Source organism: Pristis pectinata, chromosome 4 (assembly GCF_009764475.1).
Source record: "Pristis pectinata isolate sPriPec2 chromosome 4, sPriPec2.1.pri, whole genome shotgun sequence".
NCBI classification, from domain to species: domain Eukaryota; kingdom Metazoa; phylum Chordata; class Chondrichthyes; order Rhinopristiformes; family Pristidae; genus Pristis; species Pristis pectinata.
Window position 1 is genome coordinate 13,486,095 of NC_067408.1, and position 27,999 is coordinate 13,514,093.

General features: G+C 43.2%; 1 protein-coding gene across 1 annotated transcript in view; it reads left to right on the plus strand.

Annotated features, from left to right (window-relative positions):
- Positions 1–4,943: 4,943 nt before the first annotated feature.
- rad50 (RAD50 homolog, double strand break repair protein) overlaps positions 4,944–27,999 on the plus strand; it is a 134,462-nt gene continuing 111,406 nt past the window's right edge. The window contains 3 exon segments of the mRNA XM_052014835.1: positions 4,944–5,051; positions 15,906–16,061; positions 22,140–22,223. Of these exon segments, the coding sequence (XP_051870795.1) occupies positions 15,933–16,061; positions 22,140–22,223 (213 nt within the window). The 5' untranslated portion in view covers positions 4,944–5,051; positions 15,906–15,932.

Below are 27,999 nucleotides of genomic sequence, written 5' to 3' on the forward strand. Positions count from 1 at the left end.
ATGACATGCTGACGTTTTGGTTCAGTCAGAGTCAGGAGAGCGAGGATAAAGAGAGACACTGCCTGCTGGTCTCTGTATCCATGGATGAAAAACAATAACTTTGCCTGTCACTACAATCCACGTATGGATTTTTGGAATAATCCAGTGGAGTCCACTTTGTCGTTAACCCATAGAAGGAAACAGGTGTTTGTGTGGACGGCCACATCTCGAATTCCTTTCGGGGTGGCAGATACTTCAGGACAAAGCAATGGAGATCATCAGTGACTGAGGTGTCGTATGGGTTCCATCGTGGAACATCTGGATTTCGTAATGTCTCTATTCTCTCTCTACATTTTCACTTCAGTCAACAGTGGTTTTGCAAAAGCCTTTGCTTACGTTTCACCTTATGGCTTGCTGAACTGAACTTTGAGAACTATTCCTGGACTTGGAGTTTGGGAATTTGCCACACACGCACTTTGGGTTTAGTTTTGGGGTTAATGTTTAATATCTAACATTTTTACTTTTAACATTCTAACACTTTTATTTTTCTTATTATCATAAGTAGTTTCTAATAAAATAGTTTCTAATACTTATACATGACTCAGTGTGTTTCTTTTGTTGCTGGTATGTAACAGGAGAAAAGGTTACAGTGAAAATTAGTGGGGAAATGGGGTTGCTCTGTGAGCCAGCACAGACTCAATAGGCTGGTGACTTCCTTCCATGTTGTAAAGAAATAATTGGCAATTGGTTTATTATTGTCACATGTACCAAGGTACAGTGAAAAACTTTGTTTTGCATGTCATCCATACAGATCATTTCACATCAGTACATCGAGATAGTACAAGAGAAAAGCAATAACAGAATGCAGAATATAGTGTCACAGTTACAGAAAAAGTGCAGTGCATGCAGACAATAAGGTGCAAGGCCATGACAAGGTAGATTGTGAGGTCAAGAGTCCATCTTATCGTGCAAGAGGTCCGTATAATAGTTTTATAAAAGCGGGATACAAATTGTCTTTGAGGCTGGTGGTACGTGCCTTCAGACTTGTGTATCTTCTGCCCGACAGGAGAGGGGGGAAGAGGGAATGTCCGGGGTGAGAGGGGTCTTTGATTATGCTGTCTGCTTTACCGAGGCAGCGAGAAGCGTAGACAGAGTCCATGGAGGGGAGGCTGGTTTCCATGATGTGCTGAGCTGTGTCCACAACTTCTGCAGTTTCTTGGACAGAACAGTTGCCATACCAAGCCGTGATGCATCCAGATAGGATGCTTTCTATGATGCATCTATATTGTAATGTGGTAAAATCTCACATGAATATTGGAAAATTAACAGGAATTGCTGGAAATGCTCAGCAGTTCAGGTGGTATCTGTGGAAAGAGAAAAAATATCAGAAGATGAAATACATAGAAACCAACAATATAAAATTAAATAGTACTGAAAAGGAACCGTCTTGCTTACTGTTTGAAGAGGTTAAGACACAAGACAAGAGGTTTAGAATTGAAAAGTAATGAAACTAGACTGGACTGGTATTAAACTTATAGAAACTTTTTTAAGAACACTATATACTTTTCTGGTTGTCATAAGAAGAACATAGAAACATCAGTAATGGTGTGAAAATGATTTACAAGGGAAGTACTATGAACATTAAGTTATACCTAGTAGGGAAGGAAAATCAAGCAAGTCTTTATCCTCCCATGAAGAGAAAGCTAGGAGTCTTGAAAATTATATAAGGTTTTGATGGAATGCAGTGTGAGAATTTCACTTGTGTGAAGGAACAAAATTACAGGATATCAATAAATAGTCAGCAAGAAGTCAAATACGGAATTCAAACAAAAATAAGTTTACCCTTTGAAGAAAGAGAATGAGAAACTTGAGATTACAAGTTTGTTGCTTCTAAAAGCAAAGTATGGGTGGAATTAAGGAACAAGAAAGGAGCAGTTACTCTACTAGGAGTATTCTATAGGCCCCCCGGTAGCAGTAGAGATATAGAGGAGCAGATTGGCAGGCAGTGTTTGGAGAGAAGCAAAAATAACGGGGTTGTTATAATGGGAGACTTCAACTTCCCAAATATAGACTGGAACCTGCTTAGTGCCAAAGGTTTAGATGGGACGGAATTTGTTAAATGTGTCCAGGAGGGATTCCTGACGCAGTATGTTGACAGGCCGACTAGAGGGAATACCATGCTAGATTTAGTTTTAGGAAATGAACCGGGACAGGTGAAGGATCTATTGGTGGGTGAGCATTTGGGGGACAGTGGCCATTGCTCCATAACCTTTAAAATTGTCATGGACAGGGACAGGTGCAGAGAGGACAAGAAGATATTTAATTGGGGAAGGATGAACTATGAAGCTATAAGGAGGGAACTTGGGAGTGTAAAGTGGGATGTCCTTTTTGAAGGGAAATGTACCATGGAGATGTGGTCGATGTTCAGGGATCTTATGCAGGATATTAGGGATAAATATGTCCCGGTGAGGCAGAGAAGGAATGGCAGGGTGAAGGAACCGTGGGTGACGAGAGAGGTGGAACGACTAGTTAGGGAGAAGAAGGTAGCATACATAAGCTATAAGCAGCAAGGTTCAGACAGGGCCCGTGAGGAATATAGAGTAGCGAGGAAGGAACTTAAGAAAGGGCTGAGGAGAACTAGAAGGGGACATGAAAAGGCGTTGGCTAGTAGGGTTAGGGTAAATCCCAAGGCCTTTTTCACGTACGTGAAGGGTAGGAGGATGGCTAGGGTAAAGGTAGGTCTGATTAAAGACAAAGGTGGGAGAATATGCCTGGAGGCGGCGGAAGTGGGAGAAGTTCTCAATGAATACTTCTCTTCGGTATTCACCGAGGAGAGGGGTCTTGATGACGCGGAAGGGAGCGCTGGTAAGGGTAATGTTCTCGAGGTTGTAGATATCAAGAGAGAGGATGTGTTGAAGTTGTTAAATAATATCAAGACAGATAAATCTCTGGGGCCTGACGGGATTTTCCCCAGGCTGCTTCGAGAGGCGAGGGAGGAGATTGTTGAACCGCTGGTAAGGATCTTTGAGTCCTCGTTGTCCACGGGGATGGTGCCAGAGGATTGGAGGGTGGCAAATGTTGTCCCCTTGTTCAAAAAAGGTAGTAGGGATAGTCCAGGGAATTATAGACCGGTGAGCCTTACATCTGTGGTGGGTAAGCTTTTAGAAAGGATTCTAAGGGATAGGATCTATCAACACCTGGAGAATCATGGACTGATTAGGGACAGCCAGCATGGCTTTGTGAAGGGAAGATCTCGCCTCACGAGTTCTTTGAGGAGGTGACGAGGAAGATTGATGAGGGTAGTGCAGTGGATGTGGTCTATATGGATTTTAGTAAGGCGTTTGATAAGGTACCTCATGGTAGGCTTCTTCAGAAGGTCAGAAGCCAAGGGATCCAGGGAAGCTTGGCTGTGTGGATTAGCAATTGGCTTGCCTGTAGAAAGCAGAGGGTTGTGGTGGAAGGAGTGCCCTTGGATTGGAGGGCAGTGACTCCTGGTGTCCCGCAGGGATCGGTTCTGGGACCTCTACTTTTTGTGATATTTATAGATGACTTAGATGAGGGGGTGGAAGGGTGGGTTAGTAAGTTTGCGGATGACACTAAGATCAGCAGTGTTGTGGATAGTGTGGAGGGCTGTCAGAACTTACAGAGGGATATTGATAGGATGCAGAGCTGGGCTGACAAGTGGCAGATGGAGTTCAATCTGGAGAAGTGTGAGGTGGTACACTTTGGAAGGACAAACTTCAGGGCAGAGTACAGGGTAAATGGCAAGGTACTTGGCAGTGTAGAGGAGCAGAGGGATCTGGGGGTTCATATTCACAGTTCACTGAAAGTTGCCTCACATGTGATAGAGCAGTTAAGAAGGCTTATGGGATGTTAGCTTTCATAAGTCATGGGATTGAGTTTAAGAGCCGCGAAGTGATGATGCAGCTTTACAAAACTCTGGTTAGACCACACTTAGAGTACTGTGTTCAGTTCTGGTCGCTGCATTATAGGAGGGATGTGGAGGCGTTGGAGAGGGTGCAGAGGAGATTTACCAGGATGCTGCCTGGATTAGAGCGTATGGAATATGAGCAAAGGCTTAAGGTGCTAGGGCTTTATTCACTGGAAAGGAGGAGGATGAGAGGAGACATGATAGAGGTATATAAAATATTGAGAGGAATAGATAGACAGTCAGCGCCTCCTTCCCAGGGCACCAATGCTTAAGACGAGAGGGCATGGCTTTAAGGTTATGGGTGGGAGGTTCAGGGGAGATGTCAGGGGGAGGTTTTTCACCCAGAGAGTGGTTGGTGCATGGAATGCACTGCCTGGGGCAGTGGTGGAGGCAGATACATTGGACAGGTTCAAGAGTTTGTTGGATAGGCATATGGAGGAATGTGAGATAGAGGGATATGAGGGAGGAAAGGGTTAGATAGTGTGAGGGTGGTTTGATTGACGGCACAACATGGTGGGCCGAAGGGCCTGTTTTGTGCTGTATGGTTCTCTGGTGCAAGAGTGGATAAGCATATGAAAGAGAATGGAATAGTTAAGTGAATCTAGATTGGAACATAACTAAATGACGAGTTTCTGTGCGGTATGTTTTGCAAGCATCTTTGCAGTTTACCCGGGAATTAAAGTGATAAATAAGATGTACTATATAAATTAGGAAACATTCCAGTTCTAAACCGAGCTGACTGAGGATATTCGTCAATGCACAATATTTTATATCTCAAAAAACCCCGCATTTTCAGAAGATTTAAACGTGTGATTAATTTCTCGTGCGCTTTTCCAAAGAGATCAATTCAACAAAACTATTGAAAAAGTAAAAACAGAGCCGCAGTAAAGGATTCTAACGTAGACGAACGAAGTCACAGGACAGCGGTAAAACAGGCTCCGGGATCCTGGATCCCCAGACCGAGGTTCCACGTTGAGTGACAGTGCCGGCTGGCTGGAAGTTCCGCCTTCTTTCCTGGGTCTGAGGAGAGGGCGGCGCATGTGCGGGGAGTGTAGCAGTTTGAACAGTATCAGCTGGCGCCAGGGTTCCATTGAAGGAAGTATTGCTGTATCAGGGCTGGAGTTTGCCTCTCATTGCCGGTGTAAGTTGGAGCCATTTGGCTTTCCTTTCCCCACACCTCATGTTTCTCACACAGCCTTTCGCCACTCCGTTTTATATCTAGCCCACCCCAGGCCCTGATAATTCCTCTGATCGCTGTGATTCCGCTTTTCGCACGTTTTGTACCAAAACTCAGGGCCTCATTTTATTTTCAAGTACCAATATTTTGATGTTTTATTTACTTTCACTTTTAATTGTAGGTCTGACCGGGAACTGCTAATTTAGGCATAGGCCCCGCATACCCCAATAAAGAAACATAGTTTATATTTCTGCTGTAGAGATGGAGTCATTTTCTTTAGGCACTGAAATATAAGGATATTTCCTAAGGTCGAAATTGATAAGTATTTGTTGACAGCTGGTCAAACCGCTGCCTGGTTGCTTTAAAGAGAAGCTTTTTGTTGTAGGCTTTTGAGAGGGCCTGTTTAAAGTATAAACTCGCAGTTAAGTAGGTGCCTTTCACATTCTGGGCTCCAAATGCAGAACGCGCGAAAAGTTGCTTTTTATGTGTGGTCACGTGGTGAAAATAACCAAGGGGCAAAGGGAGGAATTAAGTTTTTCTGCTTTTTATAAGTAGAAAAAAAAGTACCAAGCAAAGTAACGGCGCCAAAAGCTGATTGGACCCCTGAACTTGATGGTTTGCATGGTGGTTCCAGAGGAAGTGGATATATTGGTTGTAATCTATCCAAATTCCCTGGATTCTGAGAAGCTGTTTCCCGTAGTGGAGTTATCTAGAACTACAAGGCAGAGTTTCAGAGTAAAGGGTTGTCCATTTCATATGGAAATAAGAATTTTCTTCTCTCAGAGTATTATAAATCTTTGGGATTCTCTACTCCAAGGAGCTGTGAAGGTGTTTTAAAGGCAAAGGAACGAAAATCAAAAAAAAAAATTGCAGATGCTGGAAACATGAAACAGAATCTGATTTATTATCACTGAGATATGTTGTGAAATTTGTTGTTTTGTGGCATAAAGTCATAAAAATTACTACAAGTTACAAAAATAAATAAATAGTGCAAAAGAGGAATAACAAGGTAGTGTTTGTGGACTGTTCAGAAATCTGATGGCGGAGGGGAAGAAACTGTTCCTGAAACATTGAGTGTGTGTCTTCAGGCTCCTGTACCTCCTCCCCGATGGTAGTAACACAGAGGGCATGTCCCGGATGGTGAGGGTCCTTAATGATGGATGCCACCTTCTTGAGGCACCGTCTCTTGACGATGCCCTCTGGCGGGAGGGTTGTGTCCGTGATGGAGCTGGCTGAGTCTACAACCCTCTGCAGCCTCCTTCAATCCTGTGCATTGGAACCTCCATACCAGGCTGTGATGCAACCAGTCAGAATGATCTCCACCGTACATCTGTAGAAATTTGCAAGTCTTTGGTGACATACCAAATCTCCTCAAACTCCTAATGAAGTAGAGCCACTGGCATGCCTTCTTCATGATTGCATCACTGTGTTGGGCCCAAGATAGATCCTTTGAGATGTTGACACCCAGGAACTTGAAGCTGCTCACCCTTTCTACCGCTAACCCTTAAATGAGGACTGGTGTGTGTTCTCCCGACTTCCCTTTCCTGAAGTCCACAATCAGTTCCTTGGTCTTCCTTGACGTTGAGTGCGAGGTTGTTGTTGCAACACCACTCAACCAGCCGATCTATCTCACTCCTGTACGCCTCCTCATTCGCCATCTGAGATTCTGCCAACAGCAATGGTGTAATCTGTGAATTTATAGATGTCGTTTGAGCTGTGCCTACCCACACAGTCAGTTAGAAACAGAAAATGCTGGAAGGACTCAGCAGGTCAGGCAGCACCTGTGGAAAGAGAAACAGAGTTAATGTTGCAGGTCAAAGACTGTTGTCAGACTTTAGAGATTTGCAAATGTTTAAAGTACAAGAGAATAGAGGGTTGTGGGAAGGGGGTGCTGCGGCATGATCTTAGAGCCATGGAAACAGGCCCTTCGGCCCAACTCGTCCATGCCAACCAAGGTGACCATCTGAGCTCGTCCAATTTGTTTGTGTTTGGCCCATATCCCTCTCACCCCTTTCTTTCTATGTACATGTCTAAAAGTCTTTTAAATATTCCAGTTGTACCTACCTCCATCACTGCTTCTGGCAGCTTGTTCCATAAACCCACCACCCTGTGTGTGGAAAAACTTGCCCTTTGGATCCCCTTTAAATCTTTCCCCTCTCAGCTTAAATCTTTGCCCTCTAGTTTTAGACTTCCTACTCTGGGAGGGAGAAACACTGCAACCATTCACCTTATCTATGCCGTCATGATTTTGTACACCTCTGTAAGGTCACCCCTCGGCCTCCTACGCTGCAGGGAAGACAGTCCCAGTCTCTCCTTATAACTCGAGCACCCCAGTCCCAGGAACATTCTTCTGAATATTTTTTGTATCCTTTCCAGCATAATGACATACTTCCTTTTGCTAGGTGACTAGAACTGCGCACAATACTCTGTGTGCGGTGTCTCACCAACATCTTGTACAGCTGTTGGGTGACAGAGTGTGCTTGAGGGGCTTTCTGTTCCTGTTGCTTATGTTGTGAAACTATTAGTATGTAGGGAAATATGGTCGGCAGTCTGCACTCATCAAACAATGTTTTGATTAAAAAAATGATTCACATTTATATAGTTGCCCCAAAGTGCTTGACAGCCACTAAGTTCTCCTTCCTCGCATCTGCCTTTCACTATCTCTTACTTGCATCTACCTATCACCACCTTGTGCCCACCCTGCCTCCCCTCTTTTGTCCACCTATCACTGCTTTGTTTTCCTCCCTATATATTGGGCTTCCCCCTTTCCTATCTTCAGTTCTGAAGAAGGGTCCTGACCTGAAACTTTGACCATCTGCTTTTCTCCACGGATGCTGCCTGACCTACTGAGTTCCTCCAGCATCTTGTTTTTTTTCTAGATTCCAGCAGCTGCAATCCTTTGTTTCTCTAGCCACTAAGTTCTTCCTTGCCTGCTGCAGCCTCTACATGACTTCAGACCCACATGTTCACTTGAAGTGCCCAAAATTGATGACAAATAAAGGATGGTATTGATCTTGCCAGCAACACCCACATTTTGTCAAGGAATTAATTTTAAAAATGGTTAAAAGTGCTGTCTGAAAGTATATTTGGTCTATACTTAGGTGCTACCTAAATGGCAGGATGAACATTTAAAAATGCAACTCAGTTAAAGACAAGACAGACAAAATTGCATAACTAGCTCTAATTCAATTCCAGCCACTGTCTGTAAGCAGTTTGTACGTTCTCCCCGTGTCTGCGTGGGTTTCCTCCGGGTGCTCCGGTTTCCTCCCACATTCCAAAGGTGTACGGGTTAGGAAGTTGTGGGCATGCTATGTTGGTGCCGGCAGTGTGGCGACACTTGCGGGCTGCCCCCCAGAACACTCTACGCAAAAAGATGTATTTCACTCTGTGTTTCGATGTATGTGTGACTAATAAAGGTACCTTATCTTAATTTACAAAGTTGGGAGGCATTTTTGTTTCTAAGGGAGAAACTACATTAAACTACATGAGCAGTTGGTATACTTTTTAATGAACATTTTAGTCCTGGTGACAAAGGTGTTGTGGCTACTGTTGAGATCCAGCTGCTGCTCTTCAGCAAGGAATGGGGAGTGACGGGGTGGCGTTTGATGCTGACCGGTGGTGTTTCAGCTTTGCTGTCTCTCACACCTGGTTTGGGCAAAGTTCAGCTCCAACAATTGGCTCAGGAGCGTGTCTCACCAACTGTTCCTGTGCCTCGTTGGTGCGGTGGGCTTATTCAGGCATTCCATCATGCTTACTCTTTTTCTGCTGTCTGATCTAACCCAGTCGTCACCTTGTGCTGCCACCTCAGATTCTCTGTTATTTCTCTCTCCCCTTTCCTGAATGGGTATCCGGTATGGAGGGAGTGTGTGAGGGTGTCATCAGGACAACATTTGCCATTAAAGACCCCAGCCAAAAAAAAATTGCAGTGGAGGTAATTGGTTATGTTTTACTATTGTCACATATACTGAGATTCGGTGAAAAACGTTTTTTGCATGCCATCCATACAGATCATTTCAAAACGTAAGTACATCGAGGTGGTACAATGGGGAAAGCAATAACACTGCAAAATGTAGTATTATGGTACAGAGAAAGTGCAGTGCAGATAGACAATAAGGTTCAAGGGCCATGACAAGGTAGATTCTGATGTCCAGAGTTCAAGAGGTCCATTCAAGAGTCTTACAACAGTGGGATGGAAGCTGTCCTTGAGCCTGGTGGTGTGTGTTTTCAAGCTTTTGTATCTTCTGCCCGATGGAAGGCGGGGAAAAGAGAGAATGTGGAGTGGAAGGGGTCTTTGATTATGTTGGCTGCTTTCACAAGGCAGTGGGAAGAGTAGACAGAGTCCATGGAAGCTGGTTTTCGTGATGGACTGAGTTGCCTTCACAACTCGCTGCAATTTCTTGTGGTCTTGGGCAGAGCAGTTGCCATACCAAGCCGTGATATGGTCTAATCTGAATTTTCTGCAAATAATTGCAGTTCTGATGCATCCCCTGTTAATGTTAATGGGGTTTTCGGTAGTAATGTTGTTAAATGTCAGGAAGAGTTGAATAGACTTTTTCTTGGTAGAAAATAGTATTCATCTGTCACTTGTGTAAAGTGTGATTATGTCATCCCATGCCTGAATATCGTTTGAGTTTGCTGTATGTAGGCATGGGCTGATTCACCAGCAAGTATCTACTTTTAACCTTATGAGAGGAAGCAGCTGAGGATGGCTGGAATAAAAACAGAATGCTGGAAATACTCAGCAGGTAAGGTGCACCATCTGTGGAAAGGGAAACAGTGTCGACGTTTCAGGTTGATGACTTCATTAGTCACTGACCTGAAACATTTCATTCTGGTTTTCTCTCCCTGGATGCTGCCTGACCTGCTGAGTATTTCCAGCATTCCGTTTTTTTATTGCATGTTTTAGGGATGGAGAATTAAATGCTGGCTCAGCTTGTGAAGCCCACATCCCAAGAATGAATAAAAAATAAATTACAGCATTCATAGTTTTTTTTTGCTTTAAAGATAATTGGGCCCATAACACTGCCCTGAGGAATTCTTGCAGTTTTGCACTCGGGATGAGGTGATTGGCATCCAACAACCACAAATTGTATCATTCTGGCAAGTTTCCTCCTCAGTCCCCTGTAACTTCAGTTTTGCAAGGATGTCTTGGTGCCACACTTAGTTAAAGGTCAAGGACAATCGTTCATCCAGCTTGGTCCAAAAGTAGAATGAGACCTCAATCTGATTGGTCCTGGCCAAACCCAAACTGAGTGCTGGTGAGCAGGCTTTTGTTGGGCAGATCTTAGTATTGCACCTTACTGTCTCTGGCCAAGCTGTGCCTGTGAGTTCTGGTGTTTAGGTTCTCAGCTTGGGTCTAATCAGTGAATTGAAAGATTTGGCATAACTCTTCCTTTCCTATTCTCTGTCTATCTTCAATGTGCTTTTTTACAGTTGCTTTTGTGGATTCATATGTGTGGCCCAAGGTGTTTATTTCTGATCCACTTTTTAGTCTATGTTCATATCGGTTCATCATTTACTTTCCAAAGTGCAACACTTAGCCCTGTTCAGTGATATATATGTCTCTTCACAACCAGCTGATATCTGCTACAATCCTCTTTACTATTAGCTGCACTTTGTAGCTTTCTCTCATCTGCATATTTTAATGTTAAAGCCCCTGTTCCCAATCAAAATTTTCACAAGAATTTGGTAAGAAATTTTACTTATTTTTTTTGCATGACAGGAAGTTGCTAATCTTACTATAAAAGTGAACAATTTCTTTGTGTGCATAAGAATTGCTTGTGATGAATATTTTAACAGGAATACTGAGAACAGTAGCTTTTTATTGCATTCTTTATTTTTGATGGATCATTTTCAGTGTTCAGAAGACTCCCAGTTACACCTTTTTCAAGTGCAGTGATTCATTTATAGAGTCATACAGCATGGACACAGGCCATTCAGCCCACCATTCCACACTGGCCGGTGGGCTCCCATTTGTATTAATGCCATCTTCCAGCACTTGGCCTGTACCCTTTAAGGCTTAGGTGATTCAAATGCTCATCTAGACACCTCTTAAATGCTGTCAGCAGCTCTGCTGCCACCAGTCTCTCAGGCAGTGCATCCCAGGTACTCATCACTCTCTGGGTGATCCCCTCTAAATCTCTTACTCCTTACCCTGCATATATAGGATAAGATATCTTTATTAGTCACATGTACATCGAAACACACAGTGAAATGCATCTTTTGCGTAGAGTGTTCTGGGGGAAGTCCGCAAGTGTCGCCGTGCTTCCGGCGCCAACATAGCATGTCCACAACTTCCTAACCTGTACGTCTTTGGAATATGGGAGGAAACTGGAGCACCTGGAGGAAACCCACCCAGACACGGGGAGAACGTGCGAGCTCCTTACAGACAGCAGCCGGATTTGAACCCAGGTCGCTGGCGCTGTAAAGCATTACGCTAACCGCTACACTACCATGCCTGCCCTCCATATATGTTATATTTACCTCTTAAAAGGGGAAAAGATTCCTGCAGTCTGCCCTATCTATGCCTCTCCTAATTTTATATACTTCAGTCATGTGCCCTTAACTTCCTCCACTCCAGGGAGAACAGACCCAGTCTCTCCTCGTAACTGAAACGCTGCATTCTAGGCAATGTCCTGGTGAATCTCCTCTGCATCCTCTCCAGCCCCACCACATCTTTCCTATTGCATGGTGACCAGAACTGCATGCAGTTCTTCAGCTGAGGTCTAACCAGTGTTTTATAACACTAATGAAGGCCAACATCCCATATGCTATCTTAACCATGTTACCTACTTGCACTGCCATCTTCAAGGGTCTTTGGATTCGCATACCAAAGTCCCCTGTTCCTCAATACTCCCTAGGACGTCACCATTCATGGTATATGTTCTGGCTTCATTAGTGCTCCCAAAATGTATCACCTCACATTTATCAGGATTAAATTGCATCTGCCATTTCTCAGTCCATTTCACCATCGCATTGATATAACCCTGTAGCATTGGACTACTCTTCACACTGTCAACAACTCGATCAATCTTAGCGTAACTTGCAAACTAACTGATCATGCCATCTATATCCACATCCAAGTCATTCACATATATTACAAACAGCAAGTGCCCCAGCACCGATCTCTGGAACACCACTAGTCACAGGCATCCAATGGCAAAAACAGTCCTCTACATCACCCTCTGTCTCCTATTGCCAGGCCAATTTTGGATCCAATTAACGAACTTGTCCTGAATCCCATGGGCCCTAACCTTTTGGATCATTCTCCCGTGTAGGACCTTGTCAAAGGCTTTACTGAGGTCCATGTAAACTACATCTGCGGCTCTGCCCTCATCAACACACTTTGTTACCTTCTCAAAAAAATCAATCAGATGGGTCAAATAAGTTCTGCCCTTGACAAAGCCACACTGGCTGTGTCTGACTAGTCTGTTCCTTTCCAAGTAGTCATTAATCCTGTCTTTCAATTTTTTTCCATCCCTACTACTGATGTTAGGCTCACAGGTCCTTAATTGACAAACTTTTCCTTGCTTGGAAAGGGAGACCACATTTGCTGTCCTCCAGCCATCTGGTACCTCATTTGTGGCCAGTCAAGATGTAAATATCTTAGCCAGAGCCTCAGCAATCTCTTATCTCCCATAGCAGCCTAGGATAAATCTCATTCGACACTGAGGAATTTATCCACCTTCAAGCCTGCCAAGGCATCGAGTACCTCCTCTTTATTTATGGAGACTTGCACTAGAATTTCACCTCCCCCTCGCTGAGTTCTCCAACTGAGAATCTGTTTCTTTGTGAATACTGATGAGAAGTACTTATTTTAAGATCTCGCGTATACCTTCTGGCTTCACACACAGGTTGCTCTTGTTGTCTCTGAACCTACTCTTTCCCTGTTTATTCTTTTGTCCTTAATACACTTATAAAACGCATTTGAATTTACCTTAACCCTGTCAGCCAGTGGTATTTCATGACCCCTCTTTGCCTTCCTAATTTCCTTTGTAAGTGACTCCCTACACTTTTTATGCACTTGATGGGCCTCCCCCATCTCTATACCTGCCATATGCTTTTTTCTCTTTATCCAACTCTCAACATTCCTCTATGTCCAGGGATGTCACATACTCTTGTATAATGCAGGTAAATTTGTATAAATAAAGCAGTGATTATAGTTCAATGTTACTAAATATTAAATGCTTTGGCATTAAGAAGAGATGTGTTAATATGTTGTTTTTAAGTTCATTTTATCCTTACAGTATTGAGGTTCATACACCCACTCTCAATTTCCACATTCACTATACACTTAATATTCTTTTTTTAAAATTTTATTTACAGTGTGATAACAGGCCCTTCCCGTCCAATGAGTCTGCGCCGCCCATTTTTTTTAAACCCAATTAACCTACCCATACATCTTTCCAATGTGGGAGGAAACCGGAGCACTCGGAGGAAACCCACGCAGACACGGGAGAACGTACAAACTCCTTACAGACAGCGACGGGAATCGAACCCTGATCGCTGGCGCTGTAATAGCTGATATGCAATAACATTGAATGCCCTCTTCTTCCTGCTTCTCCAACAAACTCAGTTGCTGAATATAATTTAGTTTAATTCTTAGAGTTCACTTTCAAACTTGGTGTTTTCAGTTCAGACTTAGAATGATCTGATCCTCCTCCACAGATGCTGCTCGACCTGCTCAGTTCCTCCAGCAGATTGTTTGTCGCTTCAGATTCCAGCATCTGCAGTCTCTTGTCTGCTCCGTAGGGTGACCTATATTTGTGTTTGAGAAGGGGTAATTTTTAGAGTGACTTAATTGTTAAGATGCTGCACTCTGCAATGAATTCTATGACACTGGCGCAAATTGTGAAAAGCCCCCTGTGAACTGCTCATTTTAACTCTGGAATCCACAGCTGTGAAATGAGTCATTGTGCTGAAGTTATCACATACAGTACAGTTTTATTTCAACTGGAGTAAACCTAAGAGTTCCTGGTGCTAGAAGGAACTTGTGCTTGAAATCAAAAAGGTTTCCTTGATTTCACCATAGTCATTTCACAGTGAACGGTAGGGCACTGGGGAGTGTTGTAGAACAGAGGGACCTTGGAGTTCAGGTACATGGTTTCCCAAAAGTGGAGTCTTGAGTGGACAGGGTGGTGAAGAAGGCTTTTGGCACGCTGGCCTCCATCAGTCAGGGCATTGAGTATTGAAGTTGGGAGGTCATGGTGTGGTTGTGCAAAACGTTGGTGAGGCTGCATTTGGAGTATTGTGTTCAGATTTGGTCACCCTGCTATAGGAAAGATGTTATTAAACCAGAAAGAGTGCAGTAAAGGTTTACAAGGATGTTGCCAGAGCTTGAGGGACTGAGTTATAGAGAGAGGTTGGACAGGCTAGGACATTTTTCCTTGTACTGTAGGAGACTGAGGGGTGATCTTATAGAGGTGTATAAAATCGTAAGGAGCATCGATAGGGTGAATGCACTCAGTCTTTTTCCCAAGGTTGGGGAGTCCAGAACTAGAGGGCATAGGTTTAAGGTGAGAGGGGAGAGATTTAATAGGATCTTTAGGGGGATTGCTTTTATACAGAGGGTGGTCCATATGTGGAATGCCAGAGGAAATGGTTGAGACAGGTACAACAACAACTTTTAAAAGACAGTTGGACAGGTACATACATGGGTTTGGAGGGATATGGGCAAATAGGACGAGCTTAGATGGGAATCTTGGTCAGCAAGGATCAGTTGGGCCGAAGGGCCTGTTTCCGTGCTATACAACTCTAGGACACGCTAAGAAAAAAAGTGAGGTGAGCTGCTCCACCCCAAGGCCATTATTTTTCTGCAGCTGACTGGGGAAAGTGGGAATTACATTTTACACTTTCCCACTTGCATCCCAGGATGATTGTGGAGCATCCAAACTACCAGGCACTTTTATAAGATGACTGTTAACTTCTGAATCACCCTGTTCATACAGTTAACATTGAGGGATAACAGACTGAAAGGCTTTGGTGATGGTGTTCGTGCAGTATGCATCTCAAGTCACTAAGGAAATAACAGGAATGCTGTCTCTGCAGAATCCTCCAAACTTGCAGGAGGGACAAGCAACCATGTCAATGACCTCTCCCAGGCCAACATCCCCAGTATTGTAGCCCCAGTTGCACTGAATTAGCTACATCTCACCAGTCACATGCATAACACCAGACTCCTGAAACATGTACTTTATTTCGAACTCTGCCATGGGAAGTGAGTACCAGGCAGACAGAAGAAAAGATTCAAGGTTGTGCTCAAATCCTCCATGAAGAAATGCAGGATCCTGACTGACTTGTACGGAGAAGGCTTTCGGGGTGTTATTGAGAACCTTGAGTCCGTTCACTGGGAGCACTGCGTATAAGATAAGATCTTTATTAGTCACATGTATATCGAAACACACAGTGAAATACATCTTTTGCGTAGAGTGTTCTGGGGGCAGCCCACAAGTGTTGCCACACTTCCGGTACCAACATAGCATGCCTAAAACTTCCTAACCCATATGTCTTTGGAATGTGGGAGGAAACTGGAGCACCTGGAGGAAACCCATGCAGACACGGGGAGAAGGTACAAACTCCTTACAGACAGTGGCCGGAATTGAACCTGGGTCTCTGGCGCTGTAAAGCGTTATTACGCTAACTGCTACACTACCGTGCCTGCCATGGATGCGGTAGAAGAATCAAAAGACACAAACCACCCACCTATGTGTCCTGTCAGCCATCACCTACCCATCTGTGGATGGTTAATAAAATGAATGTGGGCTGGGAATTAAGACTCCTAAATGTGCTTAACTGAAAATGATTTCTTCTCTTTATTAGATTGGGAGCGATTGAAGACCTGCAAAGATGTCCAAAATTGAGAAGATGAGTATTCAGGGTGTGAGGAGTTTTGGAATAGATGACAAAAATAAACAAATTATCACCTTCAATACTCCATTAACTGTTCTGGTCGGACCAAATGGCGCAGGAAAAACGGTGAGTTCTACATTTGCAACTTAGCTATACATAGACTGAAAGGGATCCTTGCAGTGTGCCTTCATTTGACCCTAAATTGTGGTTACCTTTGTGCATTGTTTTATTCATTTTCTGTCATATTCAGAATGACTACATAACAGATAAAGTAAAGAAAATCTTTAACTATTCAAAAAAAACTGTAAGGGACAGACTAAATGATTAAAATAAGTGATCACCTGTAGAATGGATTGAAATCAAGCCAAGATTTAGTAGTAGAAAACAATTTTTGTCTGCTTTCTAATAACTACATTCCCCACAAACAAGTAGAAAATACCGGAAACAGCAAATACGCCATGCAGCATCTATGGCAAGAGAAACCTTTGATGCTTCAGGTCAATGATCTCGCATACTGATGAGACAGCATGGATTTGTGAAGGAAAGATCTTGACTCACAAGCCTGATAGAGTTCTTTGAGGAGGTGACGAGGAAGATTGATGAGGGTAGTGCGGTGGATGTGGTCTATATGGATTTTAGTAAGGCGTTTGATAAGGTTCCTCATGGTAGGCTTCTTCAGAAGGTCAGAGGCCAAGGGATCCAGGGAAGCTTGGCTGTGTGGATTAGGAATTGGCTTGCCTGTAGAAAGCAGAGGGTTGTGGTGGAAGGAGTGCCCTCAGACTGGAGGGCAGTGACTAGTGGTGTCCCGCAGGGATCGGTTCTGGGACCTCTACTTTTTGTGATATTTATAGATGACTTAGATGAGGGGGTGGAAGGGTGGGTTAATAAGTTTGCGGACGATACTAAGATCGGCGGTGTTGTGGATAGTGTGGAGGGCTGTCAGAACTTACAGAGGGATATTGATAGGATGCAGAGCTGGGCTGACAAGTGGCAGATGGAGTTCAATCCAGAGAAGTGTGAGGTGGTACACTTTGGAAGGACAAACTCCAGGGCAGAGTACAGGGTAAATGGCAAGGTACTTGGCAGTGTAGAGGAGCAGAGGGATCTGGGGGTTCATATTCACAGTTCACTGAAAGTTGTCTCACAGGTGGAAAGAGCAGTTAAGAAGGCCTATGGGATGTTAGCTTTCATAAATCGTGGGATTGAGTTTAAGAGCCGCGAAGTGATGATGCAGCTTTACAAAACTCTGGTTAGACCACACTTAGAGTACTGTGTTCAGTTTTGGTCGCCGCATTATAGGAGGGATGTGGAGGCGTTGGAGAGGGTGCAGAGGAGATTTACCAGGATGCTGCCTGGATTAGAGCGTATGGAATATGAGGAGAGGTTTAAGGTGCTAGGGCTTTATTCACTGGAAAGGAGGAAGTAGAGGTATATAAAATTTTGAGAGGAATAGATAGAGTAGACAGCCAGCACCTCCTTCCCAGGGCACCAATGCTCAAGACGAGAGGGCATGGCTTTAAGGTTATGGGTGGGAGGTTCAGGGGAGATGTCAGGGGGAGGTTTTTCACCCAGAGAGTGGTTGGTGCATGGAATGCACTGCCTGGGGCAGTGGTGGAGGCAGATACATTGGACAGGTTCAAGAGTTTGTTGGATAGGCATATGGAGGAATGTGAGATAGAGGGATATGAGGGAGGAAAGGGTTAGATAGTGTGAGGGTGGTTTGATGGATGGCACAACATGGTAGGCCGAAGGGCCTGTTTTGTGCTGTATGGTTCTCTGGACATGGAAATAACATTATGGCACAGTACCATCATGTAGAAAGTGCCATTTAGCTAATAGGAATAACAGATGTGAAGATAGAAAAAAATAAAGAGAGTGGCATTTTGTATTGAGAACAGAGGAATGTAGATCGTGATTGTAGATCAGAGAAAGCTGGACTTATTGACAGACCTGCCTTAAGTTACCCACGAAGTAGAAAATGCTCCCATTGGTAGAACTGGTGCCTCACAGAACCATTGCCCCAGGTTCAATCCTGAGCTCTGGTGATGTCTGTGTGGAGTTTGAACATTCTCCCTGTGACAGTATGCATTTCTCCCAGGTGCTCTGGTTTCCTCTCACATTCCAAAGAAGTGTGGGTTTGTAGGTTAATTGCCACTGTAAATTTCCCCGAATTTCCCCTCGTGTGTATGTGAGGGGTAAAATCTGGGGTGGTGGGGGTGGGAGGTGGAAGTTGCTGTAAATATTGTGTTACAGACTCAGTGAATGTCCCTTTAAGATAGAGTTAGTAGTGTGTGTGGCATGCTTACGTCAACAGAAGATAAAGGACATAATGACGTTGTTGAAGAGGTCAGTCGAAGAGAGAGAGGGAGAGAGAGAGAAAGGGAGAGAGACACCAGGCTGCTAGTTTCTCTATCGATGGATGAGAAACAATAACTGTGTCTGTCACTGCAATCCACGTATGGAAAGTGGAAGTAATCCGGTGGAGTTCACTTTGTTGCTGACCTGTAGAAGGAAACAGGTATTTGTGTGGACAACCACGAGTTGGATGCTTTTCGGGGTGAGGAAGTCACTACTGAGTAAACACTGAAGTGTCGTTTGGGTTCCATCGTGGAACATTTGAACTTCATAAGTACTCTCCCTATGTTCTCTACATCTACGTCTTATCTTCAGACAACGGTGGTTGTTGAAGAAGCCTTTGCTCATGTTTCACCTTATGGCTTCCTGAACTGAACTTTAAGAACCATTCCTGGACTTGGAGTTTGGGACTTTGCCACACAAACATGAAGAGTTTAATTTTTGGGGTTAATGTTCAAGGTTTAACATTTTTACTTCTAACATACTAACATTTTTACTTTTATTTTTCTTATTATCATAAGTAGTGATTAATAAAATAGTTTTTAACACTGAATCATGACTCAGTATGTTTCTTTTGTTGCTGGTTCGTAACAATTGGAATTAGTTTATTATTGTCAGTTGTACCAAGGTACAGTGAAAAACCTGTCTTGCATACCGCTCATACAGATCAATTCATTACACAGTGCTTTGAGCTAGTAGAGGGTAAAACAGTACAGAATGCAGAGTAAAGTGTCACAGCTACAGAGAAGGTGCAGTGCAGGTAGACAATAAGGTGCAAAGTCATAACGAGGTAGATTGTGAGGTCAAGAGTCCATCTTATCGTACTAGGGAACCGTGCAATAGTCTTATAACAGTGGGATAGAAGCTGTCCTTGAGCCTGGTGATATGTGCTTTCAAGTTCTTGAATCTTCTATCTGATGGGAGAGGGGAGAAGAGGGAGTGACCTGGGTGGGTGGGGTCTTTGATTATGCTGGCTGCTTTACTGAAGCAGAGAGAAGTGTAGACAGAGTCTATGGAGGGGAGGCTGGTTTCTGTGATGTGCTGAGCTGTGTCCACAACTCTCTGCAGTTTCTTGCGGTCCTTGGCAGAGCAGTTGCCATACCAAGCCGTGATGCATCCAGATAGAATGCTTTCTATGGTGCATCGATAAAAGTTGGTGAGTATCAAGGGGGACATGATAAATTTCTTTAGTCTCCTGAAGAAGTATAGGCGCTGGTGAGTGTTCTTGGCCATGGCGTCTACGTGGTTGGACCAGGACAGGCTATTTATTAGTGATGTCCACTCCTAGGAACTTGAAGCTCTCAACCATCTCAACCTCAGCACCATTGATGTAGACAGGAGCATGTGCACCGCCCCCCTCTTGAAGTCAATGACCAGCTCTTCTGTTTTGCTGACATTGAGGGAAAGGTTGTTGTCATGACACCATGTCATTAAGCTCTCTATCTCCCTCCTGTACTCTGACATCATTATTTGAGATACGGCCCAATACGGTGGTATCATCTGCAAACTTGTAGATGGAGTTAGAACAGAATCTGGCCACACAGTCATGAGCATACAGGGACTAGAGTAGGGGACTGAAGACGCAGCCTTGTGGGGCACCAGTGTTGAGAATAATCATGCTGGATGTGTTGCTGCCTATCCTTACTGATTGTGGTCTGTTGGTCAGGAAGTCAAGGATTCAGTTGCAGAGGGAGGTGTTGAGTCCCAGGTCTCAGAGTTAGCTTGGAATTATCGTGTTGAAGGTGGATCTGTAGTCAATAGTCTAATGTCGGTATCTTTACTGTCTAGATGCTCCAGATATGAGTGCAGTGTCAGGGAGATGGCGTCAGTGGTAGGCGAACTGCAGTGGGTCAAAGTTTTCTTGGAGGTTGGAGTTGATGTGTGCCATAACCAGCCTCTCGAAGCACTTCATGATGGTGGATGTCAGAGCCACTGGACAGTAGTCATTAAGGAACATTACCTTGTTTTTCTTAGGTACCAGGATGATAGTGGTCTTCTTAAAACAGGTGGGAACCTCAGATTGAAGCAGGGAGAGGTTAAAAGTGTCTACAAATATCCCGCCAGCTGCTCAGCACAGGATCTGAGGACACAGGCAGGGACACTATCCGGGCTAATGCTTTCTGCGGGTTTACTCTCCAGAAGACTAAGATCAGTCCTCAACGGTGACCATGGGTTCAGGTTCGTTGGAGGCTGTTGGGGTGGGTGGTGACATACCAATCCCCTTGTGTTTGAAGCATTGCATGGAATGCATTAAGCTCACTGGTAGGGGATGCGCCGTTGTCTACGATGCTGCCTGACTTCGTTTTGTAGCCCGTTATAGCATGTAAGCCCTGCCACAACTGATGGCTGGTCTGGGACTCGATTTTGGACTGATATTGTCTCTTGCCATCTCTGATAGCTTCATGTCATGGAGGTTGTATCTCGATTTCTTGTAAAGGTCAGGGTCACCTGATAACGCTGCAGTCCTGGACTTCAGTAGGAAGTGGATCTCCCGGTTCCTCCGTGGTTTCTGGTTTGGGAACACCCGTATTGTCCTCTTTGGTACACAGTCCTCAACGCACTTACTGATAAAGTCAGTGATGGTGCTTATCTAGGCTGGCAGCTGAGTCTTTGAACATGGACCAGTCCACTGACTCAAAGCAGTCGCGCAGAAGCTCATCTGTTTCCTCAGACCAGCACTATACGACTTTCTGTACTGGATCCTCCCGTTTCAGCTTCTGTTTGTATGCAGGGAGAAGGAGCACAGCCTGGTGGTCTCACTTACCAATGTGAAGGTGGGGAGTGGCTCGGTATTCATTTTTGATGGATATGGGGAAGTAGATTGTAGGGAAAGTTTGTGGCAGAATGCCAATGCTCTGAGAGCTGGCACTAACTCAGTGGGCTAAATAGACTCCTTCTATGTCTTAAGGAAATATGGTATCTCTTGCCCTGAAGAGTATAAGATGACTGTCAGATTAATGATGAAAATTATGCTGTTTTATTACACTTTGGTGTTGCTATTTTACTCAACAGCTTCCTGCAATCTATTTTTCATTTCTGTGTAAATAGTGTTTATTAAAGTAGGACAACAGTAGAAAGGATTTGCTCTGCATTCAGAGTTTTGGTTTTATGTTTGAAATCTGCTTTGGATCATGAGTTTAATCTTTATTTATCTAGGAATTTATTTAGCATGATCCTCCAAAGGTAATTGGAAACTTCTGATAAGGTCTACTGTGAATCAAGTTTAACTATTCACTTCAGTATTTAAAAACAGCTTAATTCTTGGAGATCCTGGACTTCAAGTCAGAAAAAATATTGGAGCTACGTTACAGAGCAAGAGGTGATGACAGCTGTTTTGGGAATAAAAGGGGAGGCAGTAACTGTTGGGAGGTGGTGGTGCCCAGATGGAAAAAGAGACTGCAGTTGGATGGAGGCAGAAGAGGTTTTCAGAGATTCCTGGAGTCTTTGGACAGACTGTGGGAATCACTCAGTCAATTCAATGGTTAGTTGAGTTTGGAAATTGGAAGCTTGGAACTAGATCAGATCTTTTCCAATACAGCACCAGCACTCCTGTGAACCACCGTTTTCCTTCGGTGGTTCACCATCATGAATATCAAAACAGTGATAATTAAGATGAGATAATGCAATAAAGTTGTTTCAACACAATTTACAGGCTTTTGATTTCAACAGAGAAATGAAAGTGTAGTTATTCTAAGATGTCCTCTTATCAATTATCACAGGACTATCTGTTTTGTACTAATTTATTGAAAGTATTTTGAGTTTTTGAACAAGTTTCATGATACAGAATTTAATGTAACAGGATCATGTTTATTTTCTTTACATACATTCAATTTTGTTTTTGTGTTACAGACTATAATTGAGTGCTTAAAGTACATTTGTACTGGTGACTTCCCTCCTGGAACCAAAGGGCAAACATTTGTGCATGACCCAAAGGTAGGACAGATTTAGAAAAGTGCACAAGGTATCTCAAACTAAAATAATTGTTATAAATTGTGCTATTGGCAATTTAAAATGTTCTTGTGCAGATATTTGCTGTTGTGTGCCTACAAAATGCTTCTGCTCTGCATGCCTTGTGTTTAAGGATGGAGGATTTGGGGTTGCTACTTGCTTCTCTTTGGCAGATTTAGAATCCTGATAACGTGATTAATTTTGAAGGCTTTTTCTGCTTATTTTCAAGCACAATCCACCTAATTTAGCTTTTAATGTTGATAATCAAATAGATAATAATGGCATTTGTTAAGAAAAGGCAGCTCATGATTATTGCAATGAAATAGGATGGCTCACAGTTTATTCCATAAAATTAAAACCAAACTTAAAAATTCTGTCTATATACAAGTCTGTTTAAAACTTTAAAGTTTTATTCCCATTACTAAAATAAACTAATTAACATGCATAATGTGTGTGTATATATTTTTTTTCTCATGACATATAAAGAAGTCATTTACTTCACAAGTCTATGCCTGTTCACAGAGTATCCCATTCCCCCAAGTTTCCCCAAAAACAAACAGCAATTAGTAGTGGACGGGAAAAAATTGCAAATGGCCAATGGTAGAGTTCTGGAAACGTGGGACATTGCATGTGATCCAGGTTAAACTCATTATTTTTTAAAATGAGTTTATTTTTCTTCCAATTTCTTCTAATGTTGTGCTTGTCAAGATAGCAAACACAGCAAATAAGATAATTGACAGTTTCATTTGCTTTTTGAGATTGGTTGAAAACAGCTATGATTATCTAAACTGAGAGTGATAGAATTTGTCTAAGATGTGTCTTCGTGTTGCAAAGCAAGTAGGTTAATTTTGTTAATGGCCTAAATTTCTCGGCAAGAGTATTTTTTTGTTTTTGATTACCTTAAGTAGGTCAGGTCTCTTGCAGTTCAAACCTGGTACCCTTATAGATAAAGTATTTTGGAGATGGACTGTACAGAATTCATCATAAGTCTAGGGACAATCTAATCATTCTCCACTCTCCTTCCTGAAGGTGCAGTGTACTATATTGATGGACTAAAATGCATTGGCTAATCATTCATTTGCAGATTTATTTGCAAATTAACTAACACAGAAGTGAAGTAATTCAGTAGTTTAATCAGTTCAGCACTTATTTTGGGAATTAGTTCTTAAGAGATTAAAGTGTCCTTTTTGGAGTTTAAAGCATGATAACTTCTTGAAGTTGAGGCCAGCTTTTTTGGAGAAAGAATAGTTGTGCAGTGATTGGGCTTGCGTTAAATTCCACATTCATATGCATGCAAGTTGTGCACCCCAGACTTAAGTCATTTAGTAGAGGCCTTCATTTGTAAGTTTAGAAAGGAAATTGGGGATAGCTAGATCCAAAGAGGAGACATAATGTAGTGGTTAGCATAATGGTATTACAGCACCAGCGACCTGGGTTTAATTCGGGCTGCTGTCTGTAAGGTTCTCCCTGTGTCTGCGTGGGTTTCCTCCAGGTGCTCTGGTTTCCTCCCACATTCCAAAGACATACGGGTTAGGAAGTTGTGAGCATGCTATGTTGGCGCCGGATATGTGGCGACACTTGCGGGCTGCCCCCAGAACACTCTACGCAAAAGATGTGAATGACACAGCTTGAGAGCAGGGGAACACGAGCTGTGAGAAGGGTGCAAAGAACTCCAGTCTGATTTAGAAAAGTTGGGTGAGCAGGCAAATTTGTGGCAGATGCAGTGTAAGGTGGATATAGGTTAGGTTCTAAAAACATAAAGCCTGTATTAGCGATAGATTGAGAAAGGGGTTAGCGCTATAAAACCCAGGTGTCCTTGCGCACCAATTACTTAAAACAAGCATTCAAGTACAGCAAGAAGGTAGGAATGCAAATGGTATTTTGGCCTTCTTTACAAGAAGTTTTGAGTGCGGGAGCAAAGATATCTTACTTTAGGTGTCAGGGTCTTAGTGAGACCCTACCTGGAGTTTTACATGCAGTTTTTGTCTCACACTGAAGTAGAATGTCCTTGCTACAAAGGGAGTACATTGAAGGATCAGTGGATGATTCCTGGGATAGCAAGTTGGATCTGTGAGAACAGCTTGGGTTTACTGGGACTATCCTCGCTGGACTTTAGAAGAATGAAAGGCTGGCACAGCGGAAGGGCTGCTGCCTCACAGCTCCAGGGACCCTGGTTCAATCTGACTTCTGCTGCTTTCTGTGTGGACTTTGCACATTCTCCCTGTGACTGTATGGGTTTCCCTTGGGTGCTCCAGTTCCTTCTGATGTCCCAAACATGTATGCGTTTGTAGGTTAATTAGCCACTTAAATTGCTCCAAGTGTGTAGGTGAACGGTAGATGCTGGGGGGTGGGGGGAAGTTGATGGGATTTTGGGGAGAATAAAATGGTTTAGGGTAGGTTTAGAGTAAATGGGCACAAACTTAGGGGGCCAAAGGGACCTGCTTCAGTGTTGTGTTTTCCACTCTCTCATAGAAACCTATAAAATTCTAATAGGACCAGACAAACTAGATGCAGGGAGCATGTTCCTGATGGTTGAGCAGGCCTGAACCTGAGGCCACAACCTTGGGGTATGCCATTTAGAACTGATATCTGAAGAAATTCTTCAGTGTGGTGAATCTGTGGAAACTCTACCATTGAAGGTAGTGGAGACCAAAATATCTTATCTGCCTTTTTGGACACATTGTTGAATGCTAAATGGATCAACAGTTATGGGGAGAAACCAGGAATGGAGTGCAGGTGCTGAAGTGGTTGATCAGCCGTGATTAGATTGTTTAGTGGAACAGGCCAATTTTCTACAGGCTGTGGTTATTTTTACAGGATGTTTAAACACTGGCTGTAATATTTCTGCTTCCTATTCATTTCTCCATCTGACGATACAGCAAAGAACCTGGGTTCTAGGTTTGTAAGCGAGACAGTTTATCTACTAATTCCAAGAAACCCTACGGTCTTAAAGGTTGACAGTGAGATTCTTTGCATATTCCGTTTGAAACATCTGTGGTTGTTCCTACAACCTTGATTAGCTTTGGCGTGGAAAATACTTTTACAAATATTTGCACTCCTGTTCCATGAAGCATGATTATTCTCAACGCTGTCGCCTCACAAGGCTGCGCCCTCAGCCCTCTCCTCTACTCTACTCCCTATATACTCAACTGCGTGGCCAGATTCTGCTCTAACTCCATCTACAAGTTCGCAGGTGATACCACCTTAGTAGGCTGTATCTCAAATAGTGATGAGTCGGAGTACAGGATGGAGAGAGGGAGCTTAGTGGAATGGTGTCATGACAACAACCTTTCCCTCAATGTCAACTAAACAAAAGAGCTGATCACTGACTTCAGGAAAGGGGGTAGTGCACATGTACCTGTCTACATCAAAAGTGCTGAGGTTGAGAGCTTCAAGTTCCTTGGAGTGAACATCACCAATAGCCTGTCCTAGTCCAACCACGTAGATGTCACAGCCAAGAAAGCTCACCAGTGTCTCTACTTCCTCAGGAGGCTAAAGAAATTTAGCATGTCCCCCTTGACACTCACCAACTTTTATCAATGCACCATACAACTTGCCTGGGACCGCAAGAGACTGCAGAGAGTTGTGGACACAGCCCAGTGCATCATGGAAACCAGCCTCCCCTCCATGGACTCTGTCTTTACCTCTCGCTGCCTTGGCAAAGCAGCCAGCATAATCAAAGACCCCACCCACCCAAGTCATTCTCTCTTCTCCCCTCTCCCATCAGGCAGAAGATATAGGAGCCTGAGGGCACATACCACCAGGCTCAAGGACAGCTTCTATCCCACTGTGATAAGACTATTGAATGGTTCAGTTATACGATAAAATGGACTCTTGACCTCACAATCTACCTTGTTGTGACCTTGCACCTTATTGTCTACCTGCAATGCACTTCCTCTGTAGCTGTGATACTTTGTACTCTGTTATTGTTTTTACCCTGTACTACCTCAATGCACTGTGTAATGAATTGTTCTGCACGATCGAGTATACAAGACAAGTTTTTCACTGTACCTCGCTACAAGTGACAATAATAAACCAATACCAATTTGATACACATGGATGCAGTTCCTAGCAAATGCATTCCCTAGTGAAGGTGACTTTCATCATGTGTGACCACTTCATATTAATTTCTTACAGAATTGAATGTGTGCTCAACAATAGTGAAAAGAGCAAGCCAACAAAGTGCAGAAAGCAGTGAACCAGTTAGGTTTGAGACTCAAACAGATTGTATCAAAGATTAAATGAAGGAAATCCATGTTTTGTTTTTAATCCTTTAAACAAGAAGTCAGATTTGCAGTATATATGCAGATTCCAAGCGAGGTCACAACATTAAAATGAGTTCTTAAATTTACAAGAGCAAGCAGTAGATAAGTATCTGCAGCAGCTATATCCTTTAATGTGCCAGAAATGGCCCAGGACACTTTGTGTGTTTCCGCAGACTGAAAAGTCATTGTGTGATGTTGAGAGATTATCATCCTCAGAATGGTTTTTGCTCAAAGTATTTACAGAAAATCAATTTAAAAATAGCACAAAACCAGCTGACAGTAAAACGCAAACATTTATCATATTCTGAAAAATACCTAGAACAGGACTTGATGTGAGCAGAGTGTCTGTGTGGTTCATTTGGTTGGTGAGGGGGGAAATGGACCAAATGACCAATCACACCTTAAATTTGTGTTCGTTTGTGATTCAGTCATGTGTTTTAAGCATGGCTGTACTTTTTAAGCAAAGGAGGAGTTGTAGGTGTGATGAAGTGTTGCAGCTGCTGCCTCACAGCTCCAGCAACCTGGTTCGATCCTGACCTCGGGTGCTGTCTGTGTGGAGTTTATATGTTCTCCTGTGACCACATGGGTTTCCTCCCGGTGCTCTAGTTTCCTCCCACATCCCAAAGATTATTTGGTCACTGTAAATTGCCCCTAGTGCATAGGTGATTGGTAAAATTTGGGGCAACTGATGGAAATGTGGGGAGAATACAATAGAATGAGTGTAAAATTTGTATGAGTTTGGTGGTCTGGAGTGTTTGTTTCCGTGCTGTAAGAGTCTGACCATGACTCCTCTCTTTAGCACCAGAAGTTTGATGCTGTTAGATTTTCCCCGATGATGTGTCTTCACACCAATTCTCCCATGATTCACGTGTGTGCTTTAGCTGTTATAATATGTCAGAAAGATGATCATTGATTTTTAATGTACTAGTAAGAATGTCACCTCTCTCATCAGTTTTATTTTCAAATAAAAGAAATACATAAAAAAAAACTTTTCAGAATATCATTCCATTAAATAGTTTAACTAATTAAAAAGATCTACAAATTAATGACATTCAGTTCAATAACAATTTTCATTTGGAACATAGAACAGTACAGCACAACAGGCCCTTCGGCCCACAATGTTGTGCCAATATAGCTAATTCCTTCTACCTGTAGAGATCCCATATCCCTCCATTTTCCTCTCATTCATGTGCCCATCCAAGCCCCTCTTAAAAGTGCCTGATGAATTTGCCATTTGCCATGACTGGCAATTTCCTTTGCTCAGTGGAGCTTCCAATCCAGGAGTGCCTTATGTTTGCAGTTAATTAGTTCCTCAGTCTTCCTGTCGTTCTCATCAAACCAGTCCAGGTTGTTCTTGGTAGAGAAGCCTAGAAGCTCTTCACAGGTGTCAGTTATGGTGGACTTAAGGGTAGCCTGTACACTGTGGACACTCTGCCGGTGGCTGGGAATGGGCAGGTTGTCTGCAAAGCTCTGTCTAAGAGCTGCATTTGTGGTAT